Genomic DNA, 22,890 nt, shown 5'->3' with positions numbered 1-22,890 from the left:
GCTACTCCCGGTGCCCTGATTGTTACAGGTGCCTGCGCTCCGGGAAGCAGAGGCCAGGCTGGGTGCCTCTGGCTAGTGAGCGAAAGTGCCAAGATTTGGGAACTGTTCTGGGTCTGTCACCCATTAACTCGGATGACAGTTTATCTCAGAGCTGCTCTGAGAGGCTACCCACTGAGTCCCCTCGGCGAGTGCACGGAGAACCACCCGGTCATCTTCATCTAAGCTAATTGTTTTCTCCCCTGGAACGCGTCCCTTCCCCCAGCCCCAGTGGTGGCCAGGAGGTACCGTTTTGCTTTACTCCAGAGTGGTTCTGGAAAATTTCCTAACCAAATCATTCCTTCAAAACAGAAATTGATTCGGGATGTGTTTACATAAATGCAAAAGACCAATCCAAAAAAAAAAAAAAAACATGGCTTGTCCACTAGAAAAATGTTGATTATTCATCGCTATTAAGTAGATATCAGATCAAGTAATCAAATACATTAATGTAACTTTTCTCTGATACTGGTTTGACAAATACTATATTTCCTTATTTAAGTGACCTGTTTTGGAATTTTTTCTGAATACAGGTCAAAGTTCAATGTTATCAGGAATTCTAAGTAGAGCAAGCACACATTTTTGTTTTTACGACAATTACATTAAACTCAATTATGCTTTACAAAGATAGCTTGTTTTTACTTGTAAGATAGTGCGCAAAATTCTACATTTCCAAGACCCTTTTTTCTAATAGTTTCTGTATTTGCAACATCATAGAGATTGGTGACGGAAAAAACTAAAAAGCACATTTAACTAGTTCAGGCTGCACGTCAGCCATCCCAGGTGCAAATCATATTACAGCATTGATTTGTCATTTGTGACAATGCTTGGTTAATACACAAACGAACCTTAAAATGAAAAGATGAGAATTGTTACATATATGATAATGTGAACCAGTTGTTATCCTTTATGTTAACCAGGTGCACTACCACAGGCCATAAATATGAAGCAATATTTCAGCAAGATAGAAGCTCCTGTGTATCTCCACATTTAGAGAGAAGTCTGAGCGGTTTCCATCATTATTACATTATCTGCTTTCACTGTGCCATAGGAAGTGTCTGCCATTTCCTCTTCTTTTAGTTTTTTATAAGAAATATCTGTATCTTCATCTTCATCTAGAGGATCTCGCTTGTGCAGCGTTTCACTTCCATACATTTTATAGATTAAAACGAAAATCCCTGCTTCTGCCGACTGGAAAAGGGCATAGAGCAAGGGAAACATATACATGCTTCCTATGAATTGCGGTGGAAAGGCCAGTTTTAGAATAGCTGTACAGAGCTGCACGTTCTGACTACCTGTTTCCAGACAAACAGTCCGCTTGCAGTTGGGTGGAAGATGGAAGAGAGTAGCTAAGCCGTAGCCTGAAGCGTAGCCTGCCAAAGGCATAAAAATTGCTACCACATAAACGGCAGCAGGGATACTTGCCAGAAGTTCAGGTCCTAACATAGTGCCAGTCATTATGAAAAGGACCACCAGAGTCACTAGCAGAGACCACAGGGAAACCTAGTAATAGAAAATTACAATGAGAAGGTTGAAGAGGAATTCAGGTGAGAGAATCCTAAGCTCATGGAAGAAAACGACCATCTAGTATGATCTCCAACACCAAATGCAGACCTTTGACAGAATATTTCTGAAGATGGGCAGGCCACCTCTTCGGGAAGCATCCAGAGCCATGTTGGGCATCTCTGATTGTTTGGAGGCCTGTCCTTATGTTGAGGGACAATTTGCCTTCTGTAACCTCTAGCCATTGACTTGGATATAGGCTGTTAGGAGCAATGAAGACCAGCTCTTAAAAAAAAAAAAAAAAAAAAAAAAACAAAAAAACAACAAAAAAAAAAAAAAAAAAACACAGCTTTTCTGGCCGGGCGCAGTGGCTCATGCCTGTAATCCCGGCACTTTGGAAGGCTGAGGAGGGTAGTTCACGAGGTCGGGAGTTCAAGACCAGCCTGGCCAAGATGGTGAAACCCCCGTCTCTACTAAAAATACAAAAATTAGCCAGGCGTGGTGGTAAGCACTCATAATCCCAGCTACTCAGGAGTCTGAGGCAGAGAACTGCTTGAACCTGGGAGGTGGAGGTTGCAGTGAGCCAAGATCATGCCACTGCACTACAACGTGGGTAACACAGTGAGACTCCATCTCAAAAAAAGAAAAAGCTTTTCTGAACAAGCTCTTCAAAAGCTTAGACACCAGTTAACAGGTGAAAGCTACTCTTCTCCAGGCAGATTGTGCCCAGACTTAAAGCCTCCATCACCTAACTTTGTTTTAGTGTCCTGACTGTTCTGAGCATGAGTTTCATTTGTGAATGTGCTTCTTAAAAACAGGGCAGTTAGAACTGAGCCCATACCCCAGGTATGGTCTGATCATTAGAGCAGACAAGTAGATATTTACTTTCCCTGAACAGAACCCCATGTTTTCTATAAAAAATTAGTTTTCATTTTACAGGAGTTAAAATTTATGACACTTAATTAAATTGTCTGAAGCTCAGTGTGTGATGTTTTTAACCCTCGAAATATATTGCAGAGGATTGCTTGCAATATTGAAACAATTACCTACTCTTAGATTATGTAAGAGAAAAAAATGTAAATAAAGATGTGAAGAATTCTTTGCAATTTGGCAACTTTTTTTTCTTTTGTTCATGAGAAACCTCTGTGAGTCTTTTATGATGCTTTGGGGTTATTATAATGAATTTTAGATGCAGTACAACTTTCTTCTGTATAAAACATGTTGTCTTGATGTTCTGACTAGAACATTTCACTCATTCAAATAAAACAGGCTGTATGAATAGTAAGGCAGACACCTAAAAATTTTTCTCCTAGTTCTCCTTCATATTGGTAGTTAACTCTTTTTATTTTATTTTATTTTTTTAATGAGGAGTGGTCAGGGCAAGGAAACTGATCCAGAGAGAACAGCTTAAATGTTGCTTCTGGTTCTCTGGATAGCGGAGATAACCCTTTTGCAATCTGTGAGACTGGCATAACTTTACACTCTTAAAATATTTAAAATTTATCTGAGCTGGTCACAAATTCTACCCTAGAGGATGCTACAATACTTATTATATAAGGTACAGATACTACAGATATACAGTTGGCAGAAACCAAGCTATTACACACACGTAAATAACTTACTGTTTCAAAAGTACGTCACATTGAAAGCATTAAGAAACTGTTTCTTTATTTTAAGCCTACAGCACCCAGTATCCCAAGTCAGTCTCCCATCCAAGTACTAACCAAGCCTGACCCTGCTTAGCTTCCGAAATCAGGACCACTCAGGGTGGTATAGCCGTAGACGAGAAGCTGCTTCTTACCAGTGTTCTATTAAAGAACAGGGCTAGGTTAACTTTAAATTCAAGGCCGGGCGCGGTGGCTCAAGCCTGTAATCCCAGCACTTTGGGAGGCCGAGGCAGGTGGATCATGAGGTCGAGAGATCGAGACCATCCTGGTCAACATGGTGAAACCCCGTCTCTACTAAAAATACAAAAAACTAGCTGGGCATGGTGGCTCGTGCCTGTAATCCCAGCTACTCAGGAGGCTGAGGCAGGAGAATTGCCTGAGCCCAGGAGGCGGAGTTTGCGGTGAGCCGAGATCGTGCCATTGCACTCCAGCCTGGGTAAGGAGCGAAACTCCGTCTCAAAAAAAAAAAAAAAAAAAAAAAAAAAAAATTGAAAGGTAGCTAATCTTATTGATCTATTGACTACATCTTTTCTGGTTTTGGTGTGTAAACAGGTCATTTGATTAACTTTTTCTTAGACTTCCTAAGGTTTTCTAGTAAATGCCATCATGTTAATAGCATTAGCTTAATGATTAACAAGTTATTAATGCAACTCAAGAGTATCTATGAGTATATTGAATATAACATGGATAAATATGTGTATTTACATGTACATATATATATTTTTACATTCACATATACATGTTTATTATGGAGCAGGATTTCTTTTACTCAAGGCTGGATATATGTACAGAAAACAACTCTCTACTTTTCATAGTAATAAAAGCTGACTCCTCTATATAATCAGATTACTTTAGAAAATAAATTAATATAAGTAAAACAGAAGATTGTGTCTTCTTAAATCTACATAATTGAAACATTAGGGTGGCTCTTTTTCTCTTCATTTGTCTAAAAGAATTCATGCATTTTCCAGGAATAATTATGTATTTTATTTGACTAATTACCTGAAGTCAGTATCCTGTCACGGCTTATTCTTTTTCACTGCTCTTCTTGAATTTTCAAAGAAAATTCTCCAGTGAACTACTAGAAAATCTCTACTGCTACAGAAAGCATTCATTTTTTTTAAGCAAACGCATAGGGGAAATATTAGAAATATTGCATAAATTATAGAAATCCCTCATCTTTTCACTAATTTTAGAGACCATATAAAATATTGCAATGGGGAAGAAAAAAGAAACACATTTAGTAAGAGTAATATAGCCTCCATTATTTATCCAGGACCCAACTTTTATTTTGTGCTTTAAAGCCAGTATTTTGTGTTCTATTACTACAATGTAACTTTTCCATTACTTTTTGTCCTATTATTATCAACTTACTTTTAAAATTTAAGAAAACATGAAAGGAACCTACAATAGAGTTTCTCAGAATTAGAGTTCCACTTTTGAAAAGATAGTCATGCATTTCTAAAACACTGTACCAATTCTATTAAAATTATTTAATCTGTTTGATTTTTAATTATCTACAATTAGTGGAAAATATGTTGCCATTTGATTACACTGTCATCTTCCTCACCGCACTATGATCTGTTTCCTCCAGATGAGTACTGATAATAGTTCTTTTATGCTGGTTTTGATTAAGCTGTGTCTTAATTAAAGTTATTGTTCTAGGAATCCCAAAACTGGAAGTTAACTTTATAGCATAAACTTTTTTTTTTTTTTTTTAAACCAGGCAACTACTTCCAAGTCCTTTTCTTCCTTTCCCTTCTCCAGACGTCCTCACATTTATGCTGTGGGTCAGAGATCAAGGGCTCTCCACACTAGTATGGAAAGGGAAGAAAGGCCTTACCTTCACGATATAGTCAGCCACCCGGTTGTATTTGTAGCGAATGAAGACGCCCAACCCGATAGGGATGAGAGTGCTGCAGAGAGTCAGGGTCACGGTCCCTAGTGGTAGTAACTGCACGATAGGGGTGTTGATCCAAGCCCAGCTGTAGATCCACAGGCACAGGGGCATCAAGACCAGGGCCAGAAGCGTGGAGGAGATGGTCATGATGATGCTGTGGAAAAGGGAATGAGCAGAAATCAGAACCGGCTTTGAGTCAAAGAGCCAGCCAACCTTTTTGTTGTACGTGGAGTAGAGGGGAAATTGGGAGACTTCCTGGGGTTGAAGTCTGGGCAGAACCGACATCGCCAAGAGAGCAGCACATCTAAGCCCAGTGGAAACATGAACCCAAGGGTGGGGGGAACCCTGTCTCTGTACGGTTACCCTAGCCTTTATAAAGTCTATTGAGCCTGCATGATTCTGAGGGCAAGGAGCGTTCATCCTCGCAAGCACCCTGCAATGTCAGCCATGGTGAAGCTGCTGACCGCTACATGTTGGTTGAACTCAACGATCCTGTCCCCTATGTGAGATTACTTTCTCTGCCAGGCTGGTAGCCCTGTTACTTTTACGTCGCTGGCGAGTTCTAGTTCAGACTTCCCCTTCTCTTTGTCTTCCACTGGCCAACTACCTGCGCCGCCAGCCCGACGCTCCTGGAGGACGACGAGGGATCTGATGGCCGCGCTGCGCACGGAATCCCGGCCTTGGAGCAGCCCCCTCGCCGTCTAGCTCGCCCTGCCGGCAGCACAACCTGTAGGTTGGCCTTGACTTCTAAAGCCCGGGCGTCCTCATCTTCCTCTCCTTTCCTCCTCTTTCCTCCACGCCTGATTCCAACCCCTGCACTGCCTCTGTCCTTCGTTGGGGGCCCACGGCTGTAAACGCGCGGCTGGGCAGAGACAGATGCCAGGGGAATAGACAGATCCGTACCTGAGGTTCATGTCGCCGTCAACCAGCAGGGACATAAGATTGGAGAGATTGCCGCCGGGACAGCAGCCACACAGGAGCACCGCCACGGCGGCCACCTCGTCCAGTTTGAAGGCGAGGGCCAGCAGGAAGGCCAGCAGCGGCAGGAAGCCGAACTGGCAGAGCGCGGCCAGCAGCGCGCCCACGGGCCGGCGGACGTGTGCCCCGAAGTGGTTCACGTCCACCGTGCAGCCCAAGCCCAGCATGGTGATGCACAGGGCGGCGCCCACGAACACGTTCAGCCCGTGGTTCAGCGGCGTGTCCCAGAACGGGGGCGCTTGGGGCGCCCAGGGCCGAGGGAACTGGGAAGGGCCGTGGCTCGCCGCGCCGCCCGCGAGGCCGCTGGTCGTGGGCTCCGGGGTCGGAGTGGGACCAGGGCTGAAGCCGAGGCTCGGACCCGGCCCGAGGCTGAGCCCGGGGCCGGGGCCGGCGCTGGAGGCAGGGGCGAGGGCGAGGTCGGTGCCGGGGCCAGGGCTGCTGGCGTTGGGCGCCAGGGTGTAGTTGGGCGCCAGGGTGTAGTTGTCCGGCAGCAGAGGGGCGAAGAGCAGGGTCGCATTGTCGGTGCCGTCCATGGCGCGGCCGGAGCTGCTGATTAGATCTCCTCCCGCCGCGCGCGCCCTTCCGTCCCGCGATCGCCGCCGCCGCCGCCCGTCGGTCTGCCCGTCGATCTCTGAGCCCCGGCTGCGCGCCGCTGACGTCCTCGGCGGCGTCGGGTGCGGCGGGCAGGTCTCCGCTCCCGGGTCTGCAGCCGCCCGCAGCCTGGCGCTCGGTGCGGCGCGGCCCTCCGGGTGAACCCAATAGCTGCGCCGGGTCCGCGCCCGGCCCCGCGCCCCGCAGGCCCCGCCCCGCCGCCCGGTCCCCTCCTGTGAATCGCCAGTAAGTGGTTCTGTTACAGTGTAGCCAGGGGCGGAACAAAGACCTGACAAAGGACCAGAGCAGGGAAAAACCGTGCCTGGCTGCCGATCAAGTTCTCTGATGGGCTCTGCCTCTTTATAATGAAATCTGGAGACCCAGACACACAAAGTGGAGGGGGTGGGTGGATAAGCTCATCGATGCACGCGCGTAAACCACAGAAACTGTTCCCATGGCCTGCAGCCCTAAGAGGGGTGCTTGACTTAATATGAGCGATTCTAAAGCACGACGCGATATCTGGCTTGAATTTGCAAACAATTTTTTGCATGATTTTCATGTTCAGTTTTAAAGTAGAATGTAATAATATAGCGGGTTTGTGCAAGTGCGTGTGCATTAGTTTATTCGATTCTTACAGCATAGCTGTGATAAAGATACAATTTTTACAAGCCGGATTTTTACACACGAGGAAACTGAGGCACAGGGAAGTCTCAGCCTTATCGACCGAACCCAGAGGTACCTGACTGAATCTGCACGGTGATGTGTCCTTAAAAAGGGCAGACAAGAGCTTGGCTAATAACAGTCTCCATGAAAAATGTGTGTTTAAGAACTTATTGGCAGGCGGAGAGAGGATATTTCAGTGGCCACAGATTTACGAAGCTTTATGAGTAAGGTCCTGGCATTAGGATTAAAGGACTGAAAAGAAATAAAGTGCTGAGATTCCCTGCTAGAGACAGGTTTATCCCAAAACAAATCAAAATCAGAGCTCTTAGGAACGGAGATGCAACAACTTTTAAGACAGTCACTAGATGGTATGTAGAATGGAAAATAATTTCTATGCTTACCAACCAAGCGGGCCGCTTGAGGAGGCATCTACCTCCCTGGGGTGACCATAAAGTGATAGTAAGCTGAGTCGTGAAAACCAGCAGGAACCAACCCTGGGATAAGACTGAAATCAAAGCTCAGTCTTATCCCCAAGATACAGTGAATTTTCTATCCGGGAACTTTTCCCTAACTCCTGTCCTGGCACAGAGTAGCTTCTATTACCCAAGGGTGGACTGAGCCTTTCCTCCTCCCCAAATCTCATGTAGAAGACAGAGAACATGAAAAGTAAAACTAAATGCAAAGCATATTGCACTCTTCATCACAAATAATTTATTTCTTCTCCATTGGACTGTAAATTCCATGAGGGCAAAGCTTTTACAAGCATTTAGGAGGATAATATGTCCTTACACTTTTCCAAACCACTACACCCAGGAAAAAGAAATTCAGTGAGCTCTGTAGAGCTTTAAGGGAAGTGGGTTGTGACCAAAAGTATTTTAAGTTTTCATTTCAGCTTATATAGATAAAAAGAAAGATATTCAGATATACGACAATCCACACTACCTAACCATTACATTTGTACATCCAGGGAAGATGTGTGGAGAAACAGACAAGATAAGGAGCAAAGGCACTGCTGAGCCTTCACCGTCTTGAAACCACAGGATGAGATAAGCCAAGAACACAAATGGCAAAGGATTCAGCTGAAACCAACTGTGCAGGCACCACTCCTATTTGCCTCAGAACCCCTCATCGTGTTAATGATATTAAAATCCACAATCACATTAAATAAGCAGTAATTAGAGGCAGACTGACTCAACTCATCCAACTATCTCCTCTCAGAGTTTAGAGAGGGACTTGGGAGGCAATTTGTGCAATGGGCGAAGACTGAAAACAGAAAGGGGCCTGCCGCGGGTGCTCTTGCCTGCAATCCTAGCAACTTGAGAGGCTGAGGCGGGCAGATCACTTGAGGTCAGGAATTCAAGACCAGCCTGGCCAATATGGTGAAAACCCATCTCTACTAAAAAGACAAAAATTGGCTGGGCATGGTGGCCCATGTCTGTACTCCCAACTACTCAGGAGGCTGAGGCACGAGAATTGCTTGAACCCAGGAGGTGGAGGTTGCAGTGAGCCAAGATTATGCCACTGCACTCCAGCCTGGGCAACAAACTGAAACTCCACCTCGAATAATAAAAATAAAAAAGAAGGGGATGATGGGCTGGGATTGTAAATCACAAGGGATGCTACACCTGCAATCTTGAGGGCTTCTTGGGACCTACAAACCTGATGTCACTCCTGCTGATGGGGTGATTGAATGTAAAGAAAACAGGTGCTCTGGCCTCCCCTTCTTTCTCATCTTCCTCACTATTTATGAGAAAACCCCAGGATTAGGATTAAGCACATTCTCTAGGTGTTAAGACACTGGTGAAGTGGCTTGAGTCATTTTGCTTCCTGTATTGCCTCCTGTTTACTCTTGCTGCCACCAAGAAGGGTCTGGACCACCCAAGGGGGAAAGAACATGTAAAGGGGAGAGATAATATCGTGCTTAGAAAATATGACCAGGCACGGGCTCAAGCCTATGGGAGGCCAAAGTGGGCAAATCGCTTGAGCCCAGGAGTTTAACACCAGTCTGGACAACATGGTGAAATGCTGTCTCAACAAAAACTACAAAAAATTGGCTGGGCATGGTGGCACACACCTGTGGTGGCACACACCTGTGGTACCAGCTACTTGGGAGGCTGAGGTGGGAGGATCACTGGAGTCCATGACAGTAAGGCTGCCGTGAGCCATGATCTTTCCACTGTACACAGGCATAGGTGACAGCAAGACCCTGTCTAAAAAAAAGAGAGAGACAAAGAGAAAGAAAGGAAAGAAGGAAGGAAGGAAGGAAGGAAGGAAGGAAGGAAGAAAGAAAGAAAGAAAGAGAGAGAAGGAGGAAAGGAAAGAAGGGAGGGAAGGAAGGAAGGAAATTAAGTTGAGCTAGCTATTTGGGAAGAAATAAATTTAAAGCTATGTGGCACATTGTATACCAAAGCTAATTCCAAGTAGATTAAAGGATTAATAATAATAATAATGCAACAAAATACTGGATAAAAAGATTGGCAAGTGTTTATCTCATCTTTGGATAGGGAAAATTTTTCTAAGCACAATAGTAACAGAAGAACTCATAATGGGAAGCTCAGTAGACATGGATACATAAAAACTTTAAACTTCGGCTGGGCGCAGTGGCTCATGCCTGTAATCCCAGCACTTTGGGAGGCAGAGGTGGGTGGATCACAAGGTCAGGAATTCAAGACCAGCCTGGCCAAGATGGCAAAATCCCGTCTCCACTAAAAAATAAAAAATAAAAATTTAGCCAGGTGTGGTGGCAGGGACCGGTAATCCCATCTCCTTGGGAGGCTGAGGCAGGAGAATTGCTTGAACCTGGGTGGCAGAGGTTACAGTGAGCCAAGATTGTGCCACTGTACTCCAGCCTGGGTGATAGAGTGAGACCCTGTCTCAAAACAAATAAAAAGCAAAAAAAAAAAAAAAAAAAAAAACTTTAAACTTTGGTGTAGTAAAAACATTATTTAAGAAATTTAGAGAAAATTTATGATTTTATGATTAATTTATAAAACAGCTTTATTGTTATTATATAGGAAATGAGGCAAATTACATAAATAGGCGCAAGATCACAGAAGAGATGCAAGCAGCCAATGTTTGTGAAAATATTCACATTTACTAGTAACCAGAGCAATTAAATTGGAGCGATTAGATGCCATTTTCCAGTACTGGAAAAGATTCAGATATATGCGATTATGTTATATGGCAAGGATGCAATCAACTTGGATATATATATCCTACCATAGAAACAACTGTGAAAACAGAGCGCCTACTTCCAGGAGTTCGCATAGAAGTCTTGGGATTAATTTGAGATGAGTAAGGGGGAACTATTGTACAGTAATGTCTGTTTGGCCACTTTTCTTAAAAGGAAGCTAGGCTGGGCAGGGTGGCTCATGCCTGTAATCTCAGCACTTTGGGAGACCGAGGCGGGCAGATCACCAGGTCAGGAAACATCCTGGCCAACATAGTGAAACCTCATCTCTACTAAAACTCCAAAAATTAACTTGGCATGGTTGTAGGCTTCTGTAGTCCCAGCTACTCAGGAGGCTGAGGCAAGCAAGTCGCTTGAACCTGGGAGGCAGAGGTTGCAGTGAGCCAAGATCATGCCACTGCACTCCAGCCTGGCAAGAGAGCAAGACTCCATCTCAAAAGAAAGAAAAAGAAAGAAAGAAAGAAAGAAAGAAAGAAAGAAAGAAAGAAAGAAAGAAAGAAAGAAAGCTAGAAGGCTTTTTAAAAATAGAAGTAATTAAATAAAATAATTAAATAGAAAATAGGCAAGAGAAGTGTACTCATCCTTGAACCAATCACTGTGGCCACAGGATGGAATGGTTTCACTGAAGCGAGGGGGTGGCCTCATCCCTACTTAAGACACATCAACTCAAATGTGGAGAAGGGATTCCCCAGAGGAATAGTGACAGCTGTTAACAGAAAGAGGAAAAACAGATGTTGAGTATGCAGAAAAACAATAAGGATTCACAGAAGTTGCATTCAGTACCTCAGTACCCTTAAAGGTGTTTGAGCGTTTCTTCCATTGAGTTTCCAGAAGTGCTGCTACCTTAAGAGTTTTTGTCAACATGCTGTTTTAATACTTTCATATTTTGTGCTTATTTAACTACTAGTGAAATAAAACTTCTTCCATTTAATAATAAAAATGCTTGGTTATAAGTTATGTATTTTGCCTATTTACAGAAATCATCTGACTTGCAGACAGTTTACGTACAAATATAAGACTGGTAGAAGAAAAATGAGAAACAACCTAGCATCCAACAATATGAAACTGGTTGAGTAAACTGTTTTCTTATTTGTATAATAGAATAAATATTATGCAACTATTTTAAAATTTTATGGTTTTTTTACATGAAAAAAAAGCAAGTTACATATAGTTTTGCCTCAATTTCTTTCTTTTGCATTTTGTTTAAAAAAATTTTTTTAGGGATGTTAACATTGTCCAGGCCGGAATGCAGTGATGATTCATAGGCATGGTCATAGCTGCAGCCTGGCTCTTGACCCCAGTTTCTTTTTTTTTTTTGAGACAGAGTTTCACTCTTGTTGCCCAGGCTGGAGTGCAATGCCGCATTCTCGGCTCATCGCAACCTCCGCCTCCTGGGTTCAAGCAATTCTCCTGTCTCAGCCTCCCAAGTAGCTGGGATTACAGGCATGTGCCACCATGTCCCCATGTCCAGCTAATTTTTTGCATTTTTAGTAGAGACGGGGTTTCACCATGTTGGCCAAGATGGTCTCGATTTCTTGACCTTGTAATCCACCCGCCTCGGCCTCCCAAAGTGCCGGGATTACACGCGTGAGCCACCGCATCCGGCTCGACCCCAGTTTCTTTAAAAGCACTTAGATAGTTGCATTCAAAAAGACTGGACCAAAATATATTAGATTATGGAGGATTATTGCATTCCTTTTTGTTCTCTCTCTCTCTCTCTCTCTCTCTCTCTCTCTCTCTCTCTCTCTCTCTCTCTCTTTCTTTTCTTTTTCTTTCTTTCTCATTCTGTTACCCAGTCTGGAGTGCAGTATCATGATCTTGGTTCACTGCAATCTCTGCGCCCCCCACCCAGATTCAAGTGATTCTCCTACCTCAGCCTCTCGAGTATCTGGAATTACAGGTGCCTGCCACCGTGCCAGCTAATTTTTATATTTTTAGTAGAGACGGGGTCTCACCATGTTGGCCAGGCTGGTCTTGAGCTCTTGACTTCAGGTGATCTGCCTGCCTCGGCCTCCCAAATTGCTGGGATTATAGGCATGAGCAACCACACAGGCCAATTTTTGCATTCTTATATTCTTATCTCACTCCATATGATCACTACCTCTTCAAAGAAACGGTTTAAAATAACCAAACAAATACATTGAGTCTATACTGGATTTTAAGTAGTAAAACAGGCAATTTTCTAAATTCACTGAAGCAGATTGAATTACAGTAGTCTCCCCCTAATCTGTGGTTTTGCTTTCTATAGTTTCAGTTACTGCAGTATGAAAATATTCAGTGGAAAATATTTCCTAAGTTTTAAATTGCCTGTGTTCTGAGTAGCATGATGAAATCTCATACTGATATGGTTTGGCTGTGTCTCCATCCAAATCTCATCTTAAACTGTAGCTCCATAATTCCCATCTGTTGTGGGAGGGACCTGGTGGGAGATAACTGAGTCACAGGGATGGTTTCCCTGATACTGTTCTCGTGGTAGTAAGTCTCACTACTTATTCACGGATAAGGGGAAACCCGTTTCGCTTTGCTCTCCTTCTCTCTCTTGCCACCGCCATGTGAGGCATACCTTTCACTTGCCATGATTGTGAGGCCTCCCACCCACATGGAACTGTGAGTCCAGTGAACCTCTTTCTTTTGTAAATTGCCCAGTCTCAGGTATGTCTTTATCAGCAGCGTGAAAACAAAGTAATACATGTACCCTCCTGCTCCATCCCACTCACCTGGGGCTTGAATCATACCTTTGTCCAGTGTACCCACACCTAATTTATAAATTAGGCACAGTAAGATATTCACAACAATACCTGGTAATAAAATAGGACAATTATGACAACATGCCAGCATCACTGCTATTGCACTTTGGGGCCATTATTAAATGAAATAAGAATTCCTTGAACACAAGCACTGGGACGCTGGGACTGCTGAACTGATTACTGAGCCTGGCTACTCAGAGACTAACAGGTGGGTGGTGTAGACAGGCAACTGTCAGTCACTGAGTGGCCAGGCTCAGCAATCAGATCGACTGTCTCGGTGTCCCAGTGCTTGTGTTCAAGGAGCCCTCATTTCACTTAATAATGGCCGCAAAGTGCAAGAAGAGTGATGCTGGCATATTGTCACAATTGTCTGACTTTATTACCAGTTATTGTTGTTCATATCTTACTTCACCTAATTTATAAATTAAACTTTATAAGAGGTATGTATGTATAGAAAAAACATATAGTAGACATATCTAGGGTTCAGTACTGTCTGCAGATTCAGACATCCACTGGGGTCTTAGGACATATTCCCTGAGGATAAGTGGGGACTATTGTACAGACATGTTTATTTGGCCACTTTTGTTGAAAGGAAGCTGAAAGGTTTGCTTTTAATAGAGATCCGTCAAACAGGAGAGCTGACTGGAATATTGTTCTTAGCTGACTTGTATCGAAAAGCAATGTGGCCCGTTGATTACACTTGCTTTATATAATTAAGTCTATTTTACAGAATAAATGCCCATTTCTAACAACATTAATTACACTTTAATAACTAGTGATGGATATATCCAAGGATTATTTTCTGTGTCTAAAAAGTATATCACACTTAAAACACTTACCAATCCCCAATATTACATTTATACAATTGGCTTGAAAGTCTGATTACTCTAAACCAGCGAGGGCCTGGCTTGTCTGCTCATGGTGGACTCAAGCATATTAAAACCTGCCCAGGAATGTCTGGGTGGCCTGGTGGACCAGCCAGCCAGAGGTCATATTTCTGAAAGCCTCACTGGTAGAGTTGTCAGACATAACAAATAAAAATACAAGACAACCAGCTACATTTGAATTTCAGATGAACAACAAATATGTTTTTTAGTAAAAAGATGTTTCCAATATTTCACCTGGCAATTTTACCTAGAGACAGATGATCGCTAGAAAACTGAGGTGGCATGGTGGCCTCCAGGGGCTGCGATCTCCATGCATTTAGGAAATAAACCCTAAATTGCGAGAAATACACTAGGTGGGCGAAGAGGAGGTGCATCGGCCTGGGCTAGGGATGCTGTCTGGGGAAGGGTGAAGAGGAGGCAGTGGGGGTTGAGGCCCTCTCTTGTCCCCTCGGGAATTTTGGCCTGGTTCTGTGTGGAGAGGGCAGCTACAGGATCAGAGGTGAATATGTCTTGCAGCTGAATAACAGTTTAATATGAGTGGGAAGAAGACATTGAGACACAACAACCTTAGAGCAAGCAGTAGTTTGGGAATGAAGTGAATGTGAATTGGACAATAACGAAAGTGGTCCTGGTCTCTCAATGGGACCAGGAAGCCATGAGGTGAGGCACGGGGAGGAGCCAAAGGGAAATGGACCCAGGAATGTCAACATGGAGGAGGGCGCTTAGACACTTAAACCCTCGGTGGATGCCTCCGGTCCTTGTAGTGAGTCCAATGTTGTTTATCTTAATTATTTTGCTCCCGGCACTGTTCCCCTGTTCTTCCGGGAAATGGACCCTCCCTTTTGGGGGGAATCACACCTCCAGTGGCTCCTACCATAAAGTCCAAATGGAAGCTACTCCCTTCCCAAGGGACCCCACTTCTGAGCTGTCAGTAATAGCTTAGGGATGGGCCTCCCATATCCACGCTGATCCCATCTTAATAAGCGTTTAAGGGAGCCCTAAGCAGGACTTAGATTTTAATATCAGTTTGTGGGGGGAAATTCATTTATAGCTAAGTAAAATTGCCCTTGAAAATCCTTTAAATACTCTGACAATATCATAATCTTTTTTTCTCAAGGCCACAATGACAGTGTTTTCCCAGTATGGGAATACCTGATTACCAGGCAGAGTGGCCAGCCTGCATTTGGGCTCATAGTATAAGAAAGAACCCCCTGATCTTTCTTCCAGATGCTCAGGCCATGACAAGTATGGGGAGTCGAGGCTGACTTTGGTAGCTGCAGATGCATATTTCCTGGCTCACCTATCACTCATGCAATCTCTCTCTTATTTTTCCCTCATTTAATTCTCATAGTTGAATTTGTGAACATTAAATTTTGCATTCGATGTGATGCCAGGAACCGACATGCTAACCTCAGTGACTGATTTGGAGGTGGAGCGAGATCCACCCCGGCCACTTGGGATCCTTCCCTGTGATTTTGTTTTTAACAAGAGCCATAGGGAAGAGCCCTTTCTCTTTAGTTAAGAAATTGGGAAACTGTGAGCTCAGAAACTGCTACTAACTATGGTTCGCTTGATGAAATCGCCCAGTCTGGGAGAATAAGGCCAAAAACAAAAGCTGAAATAAAGGAGATGACAGGGAAAGGGAAAGTGTGGGCATCACCGAGACCCTGTTCTGGTCCTTTCCAACAACACTCCTCACCTAGCTGGTTGTGTGAGCTGTTAAATCTTCTTCCTTTAGCCAAGCTAGGTGTAACTGAAAGAGTCCCTAAGAAATAAGGGCATTTTCATGACTTGGTTTTTAAAAATGGAGAATGAGCGAGGCGAGGTGCCTCACGCTGTGGCGGGTGGGTCACCTGAGGTTGGGGAGTTAGAGACCAGCCTGACCAATATGGAGAAACCCTGTCTTTACTAAAAATACAAGAAAAATCCAAAAAACAAAAAACAAACTAGCCGGGCACGGCGGTGTATTCCTGTAATCCCACCTACTCAGAAGGCTGAGGCAGGAGATCGCTTGAACCTGGAAGGTGGAGGTTGTGGTGAGCTGAGATCGTGCCACTGCACTCCAGCCTGGGCAACAACAGCAAAACTCCGTCTCAAAAAAAAAAAAAAAATGGAGAATCAGGTATTCAATAACTTTACAGGTGATATTTCGGAGTCCAAGGCTTTATCGTGTTAGCTTCAGGGTAACCCACATTCCTGGATTGCCGCCTCAAACTCATGTGACCAAGGGGAAGAACAGGCTACATTCAGTTTTCCACAAAACAAGCAATTGCTAACAGCATCATCTATCATCAAGGACAACCAGCTTTCCATACCTAGAGACAATCTTAACCATTACCAAATACACATAGAGCTGACAGGTAGCTATGTATAACTTTCTGTGCCTTGTAACAAATCAAGCTCCTGTGCTGAGATCATCTTGGCATCTCAAAATTGATCTGGGTGGAGCTGTTGCTTCCAGACCTCCTGCAGCATTTTTGAAGCTGTGATTCCTCATGTCCTAGCATGACTCCCTGGCCTATCCTGTTTGCTCTGATAACATGTCAGATCTCATACAGCAGTCAGCTTTGTAAAGGTACCAGCTCATCAGCACTCAAATCAAATGATTCAATTGCCTAGTCCTTACCAAAAAGCCACCAACTGAGGCTTCCTTTATTCCAGGCCCTCCTTTCCTGTTAGCTCCAAGTCTATACCAGAGGGGCTCACTTTTCTACAGAGTTCTTCAAGGCTTACCAAAGGTTTACTTGAATTGGAAGATTGTTTTCACTCTCTCTTTTCTCTACTAATCTTCTATTTTTGATCAGTCCCATCCTTGTTTCCATCTATTCTTTAACCTAACATTTCAACTTGTTTTCGGTGCATGTTTTTGAGCCTTTCCTGGGGATTTCACACCACTATCTTTGTATGGCAGAAAGTCTTGTATCAGGAGGCATTTATCATCTGATAAACTGAAAAGGAAAAAACAATATCTACAAAGCTCTAGCAGGATATTAAACTGAGAATTTATTTGATCTAAACATGAAAACATATCTCCAGTGATACGTTTCAAGGCTCACTACTGAAAAATTACCTCTTGTTGAGTAACCAGACGACACAGTGAGTAGCAAAAATGAGATAAAAGAAAAAGAAATTTGATTAAAATAAGACTCTACTAATTGGTTTGGGTTTGGACTCTTTCATTTTCTACCACACTATACAAAGTTGATAAGCGTTAACATTTTTGATTTTAGAAGTGTTTTTTTAAAACGTTCTTAAAGGTAGATTTCTCTTGAAATAATTATAAACTTCTTGTCCATTATACAGGAAGCAAATCATAGAAACAACCTCTTGCTCACTCATTAATGTTGGTAGAATTGTAAAGAATACTGATGAGGGTGCAGTGGCTCATGCCTGTAATCCCAGCACTTTGGGAGGCCGATGCAGGTGGATCACGTGGTCAGGAGTTCGAGACTAGCATGGCCAATATGGTGAAACCCCATCTCTACTAAAAATACAAAAATTAGCCAGACATGGTGGCACACGCCTATAATCTCAGCTACTCAGGAGGCTGAGGCAGGAGAACCACTTGAACCTGGGAGGCGGAGGTTGCAGTGAGCCGAAATTACACCACTGCACTCCAGCCTGAGTGACAGAGTGAGAATTTGTCCAAAGGAAAAAAAATGAACCGTGATCTGTTGATAATTTTATGTTTTGTACATCTTTTCTTACTCCCAGTATTGAATTGGTCTTGCCATTCAAGAGATCTGGGATTTATTCCCCAAAGCTGCTGCTCACCGGCACCTGTCATTGCTATCCATCGCCCTTCCCTGTCTAGAATATTGACTGGGGGACAGTGGAGAAGGTCACTGCTTTCCCTCACTACTTCTGCAAAACAGCGCCTGATGATTTAAACAGATTAGTTAATGGGGGCTAGATATGGAGGGTTGAGTTGGTCGTAAGCATTTTTATCATACTTGCTTAGGCTGTCTCTTAACAGCTGGCCAAAAAACAACTTTTCAAAAAAAAAAACCTGATATTTTGGAATATATATTTTTTCCCTCTATTATTTTATAGTTATCTGTAATTAGTAGACATTGACTCCTAAATTTTCAGAGTTCTTTTTGCAATACTGTATTACAACAACTCAATTTAACAACCGTATGTTAATCTCCCGAAGTTTTGCTAGGCAGTAGGAATGATAGAGAACATTAACCATATCTAGGGTATGTTTCATGTTCTCAAGGACCTTGAAACTCTAAGTATAATTCAACTGCAAAGCAAGGTGCTCTATGATGAACTTTATGTATTTAGGATCAAATAGAGAAGGGAATGATGAATCTTAGATGTGGAGTCATTAACCAGGAAGCACTAGACTCCAACATGTGAAGAAAGGCAAAGGCCATTCCAGGGCAGGAGAACACCTTGAGCAAAGTCATGGAAGTACCTCACTTCCATGTTGGAAACCGAGAGTGGACGCAAAGTGGCAGGGACATGCCAGACACGGTGGCGCATGCCTGTAGTCCCAGCACTTTGGGAGGCTGAGGCAGATGGATTATCTGAGGTCAGGAGTTCGAGACCAGCCTGAGCACCATGGTGAGACCCTGTCTCTACTAAAAATAGCAATATTAGCCGGGTGTAGTGGCAGGCACCTGTAATCCCAGGGTAAGGAGGCTGAGGCAGGAGAATCGCCTGAACCCGGGAGGTGAAGGTTGAAGTGAGCCAAGATTGAGATCACACCACTGCACTCCAACCTGGGTGACAGAGCAAGACTCTGTTCCCCAAAAACGAAAAACAAACAAAAAACAAAGTGGCACGGACAAGAAAGAAGCTATGGCAAAGTGTGTAGCAGAGCAAATTATTTAGAGTTTCTATTGCATTTAAAGCACTTGGACCTTAATTTTGCTGACAGCAGAAAGTTAAAAGAAATGCATGCCTAATTTTGAGAATTTTCTTGACTTAAAGAAAGACCTGAATCCAGATTCAGGAAGGATAATGAGTACCGAGAAGGGTAAGTAGAAATAAATTCAGGCCGGGTGCAGTGGCTCACGTCTGTAATCCCAACACTTTGGGAGGCCGAGGTGGGTGGATCACTTTAGGTCAGGAGTTCAAGACCAGCTTGGCCCAACATGGTGAAACCCTGTCTCTACTAAAAATACAAAAATTAGCTGGGCATGATGGCAAGTGCCTGTAACCCCAGTTACTTGGGAGGTTGAGGCAGGAAAATTGTTTGAACCCAGGAGGTGGAGGCTGCAGTGAGCCAAGATCGGGCCACTGTACTCTAACCTTGATGATAGACCAAGACTCTGTCAAAAAAAAAAAAGAGAAGGAAGGAAATAATTCATACTAGCTATATCATAGTGAAAATTTTTTAAAAGATAAAGAAAACATCCTAATTACACAAATTACATAATTTTGGGCTTTACTTGTCTCATTCCTAAGATAAAATTAAACGAGATACTATCTAAAGTTATTCATTTAATAGATATCTGAATGACTGTCAGGTCAAAAGATGTTATAATGAGGAAGACCGTTTCTGTAAAAGCAAGGCCTTGTGTATCCGCCACACACTTCTCTTTTGCGCTCCTTAGATACTCTTTTTTACACCTTCTTGGGTGTCCCTTTTCTTTAGTCAGATCCTAAATGTTCCAAGACTCATGGGCCGTTTTTCTTCTCACTCTGCACGTTCTTAGGTGATTTTTTTTTTCTTTTTTTTTCTTTTTTCTTTCAGACAGGGCCTTGTTTTGTCACCCAGGCTGGAGTGCAATGGTGCAATCTCAGCTCACTGCAGCCTCAACCTCCTGGGCCCAAGTGGTCCTTCCATTTCAGCCTCCTAAGTACCTAGGACCACAGGCATGCACCTAATTTTCATATTTTTTGTAGACATGGAGTTTTCCCATGTTGTCCAGGCTGGTCCTGGGCTAAAGCAATCTGCCCACCTTGACCTTCCAAAGTGCTGGGATTACAGGTATGAGTCACCATGTCCAGCCTCAAAAGCTATCTCACTAACTTCCAGCTCTTTGTTTCTAGCACCACATCTCATCTGAGTGCCAAATCAACCACAGATACTGCGAACATGACATAAAGTCGAATGCATCATCTCTATACCACCCTGAGTTTCCTTTCTACCTTAGCTGCCAACATCAGTCTCTGGCCGTTGTGTATGTATCTCCTTGTTGGGAGACATATCCACTCCTTTTCTTCATCTGGAAATACCCAGTTCATCTCTCAAAATATACTTCAAATCTCACTTCCTCTGTGAGCCCCTTCAACTCCCCTTTGGTTTTCCTGTTAGCGATCAGGGCTATCTTCTTTGGTTTTTCCAGACAACCTGTATCTATTTGTTTGAAATCTACATTTTCCCACAGACTACAGGTATGTTAGTTGCAGGAGCTGCACCCCTATTGTTTGGTGTCTTATTGCCTTTGCGTGGTGCCTATCCTGAAATAGGTCTGCTTTGAATATAATTGAATGAATGAATGGATTAATGAATGAAAGCGTCTTATCCAACCAACACAGAGGGAATCAAGAGTGTGGCTTTAGTGTTGCACCGTCACCTGATGATCGCATTTGGTTCTGTTCAGTTGGCTCTGATTCATGGTCTGGTATTGAGAACAGAGCTATGGCTGGGAGCACACTAGCTGTTTTTCATGCTGCCTGTTTTTCAACAGCAGGGTGTTGCCAATCATTGTCATATAAAGCAGTCTCAACAGCTCTGCTCCAAATGACCTGATGTGAAACTGTCTGGGCTGTGGGTTGGAATATTAAATGACATTGTGTTTCTGCAGCTAACTGAGCTGCCTGAGTCACAGCTGCAGTAAAAACGTTTTAACAAAATTAAAATCTCCGTGGGGGCAGGGGAAAGCAGAGAATAAAGAGGGTTGGCTCGAATGCTGAGATGAGAGCAGCAGCAAGACAGGAGACATTGGTATTGCCGGATTTCTAGATTTAATTGCAATAGGCAAGTAGATATTTAGACTGACAGGTCTGTATTTGTGATTTAAAATAGCCTAAGTAGTCTACAATTTGCTCCCCTCTGAATTGAAAAAAAAAATGATAAAAATTTTTTGGGAAAATACATACACTAAATAAAAAGAGTCCATGGGGCAAAAAAATAAAAATAAAAGCTAGCTCCTATGAGAGCAAATTGAAATAGATCAATTACTTCTTGTCACTTCCTATTCCCAAGCTAATGAATTACATTTTAAAAGCCTGGCTCTGCGCACTGCTGGGTTTGACGTGAAGAAGGAAATTCCTGATGTGTATCTTATGCAAATGGAAAATGATTGGGGTGATAAAGTACTGGTGCTTCTTGAGGGAATCAACATAAATAATTCCTGTTACTATAGAAAAACTAGAACTTGAAAAATCTTTCTGATAAATTAGAGCCCTGAGGAACATGCTGTATTTTAGTTTCACTCAAAAGAGTATTTTCAAGTGTCACCTTTAGCAAAGGACAGAAAGAGAGCTCTAAACACCCTAAAACATGACGTAGCTTCTTTAGTTTGCTCCATGAAGAAAGGGAGAAATAGCTTGCTGTCCTACTGTGTTCCAGGCTCCGAGGATACAAAGAAGAGTAAGGCTAGATTTCTGCCCTCGAGCAACTCACGGACAAACGTAAAACGATGCAACAGAGCCCAACATGAGGGCAACAGCCAGTATCAAAGAGCCCCAAGGCAAGTAGAACTGCCAGGCTCCAGGAGGGATTAGAGGCAGGCACTGAAGGTCAGGATTCCTCATGTCTCTCTGCTTCTCTTTTTCTACTTCTTTGCATACCCCAGCTTCTGTCTCTCTTTGCTCATCTCTTTCTTTTTCCCGCTCTCTTCTACTCCATTCACTTATTCATCCATTCATTCACTTACCCCTTTCCACAGTGTGTCTACTTTGGGGTCGGCACCAGACAAAGCAATAAGAGAGGTGAGGGGAATATCATTCAGGACACAGGCATGGGCAAAGACGTCATGACTAAAAGACCAAAAGCAATTGCAACAAAAGCCAAAATAGTCAAATGGGATCTAATTAAACTAAAGAGCTTCTGCACAGCAAAATAAACTATCATCAGAGTGAACAAGCAACGTACAGAATGGGAGAAAATTTTTGCAATCTATCTACCTGACAAAGGGCTAATATCCAGCATGTACAAAGAACTTAAATAAATCTGCAAGAAAAAGACAACTCCATCAAAAAGTGGGCAAAGGATATGAACAGACACTTCTTAAAAGAAGACATTTCTGCAGCCAATAAATATATGAAAAAAAAGCTCATCATCACTGGTCATTAGAGAAATGCAAATAAAAACCATAATGAGATACCATCTCACACCACTTAGAATGGCAATCATTAAAAAGTCAGGAAACAACAGATATTGGTGAGGCTGTGGAGAAATAGGAACACTTTTACACTGTTGGTGGGAGTGTAAATTAGTTCAACCATTGTGGAAGACTGTGTGGTAATTCCGTCTAGAACCAGAAACACTGTTTGACCCAGAAATCCCATTACTGAGTATATACCCAAAGGATTATAAATCATTCTACTATAAAGACATATGCACAGATATGTTTATTGCAGCACTATAATTACAATAGCAAAGACTTGGAACCGACCCAAATGTCCATCAGTGATAGACTGGATAAAGAAAATAAACATATATACCATGGAATACTATGTAGCCATAAACAATAATGAGTCCATGTCCTTTGCAGGTACATAGATGAAGATGGAAACTATCAATCTCAGCAAACTAACACAGGAA

General features: G+C 43.0%; 1 protein-coding gene across 1 annotated transcript; it reads right to left on the bottom strand.

Moving 5' to 3' along the window:
- Positions 1-410: 410 nt before the first annotated feature.
- Positions 411-6,835, bottom strand: SLC10A4 (solute carrier family 10 member 4). Its single transcript, XM_003933639.4, has 3 exons — positions 6,010-6,835; positions 5,050-5,260; positions 411-1,539 (listed from the first exon to the last, which is right to left on the bottom strand). The coding sequence occupies exons 1-3, from the start codon at positions 6,615-6,617 to the stop codon at positions 1,027-1,029; spliced, it is 1,332 nt and encodes a 443-aa protein (XP_003933688.1). The 5' UTR covers positions 6,618-6,835; the 3' UTR covers positions 411-1,026.
- Between the last annotated feature and the right edge of the window lie 16,055 nt (positions 6,836-22,890).

This window comes from Saimiri boliviensis, chromosome 3 (genome assembly GCF_048565385.1).
Source record: "Saimiri boliviensis isolate mSaiBol1 chromosome 3, mSaiBol1.pri, whole genome shotgun sequence".
NCBI classification, from domain to species: Eukaryota; Metazoa; Chordata; class Mammalia; order Primates; family Cebidae; genus Saimiri; species Saimiri boliviensis.
Note: the sequence above shows the minus strand (reverse complement) of the source record. Positions and strands in the feature narration are given on the sequence as shown.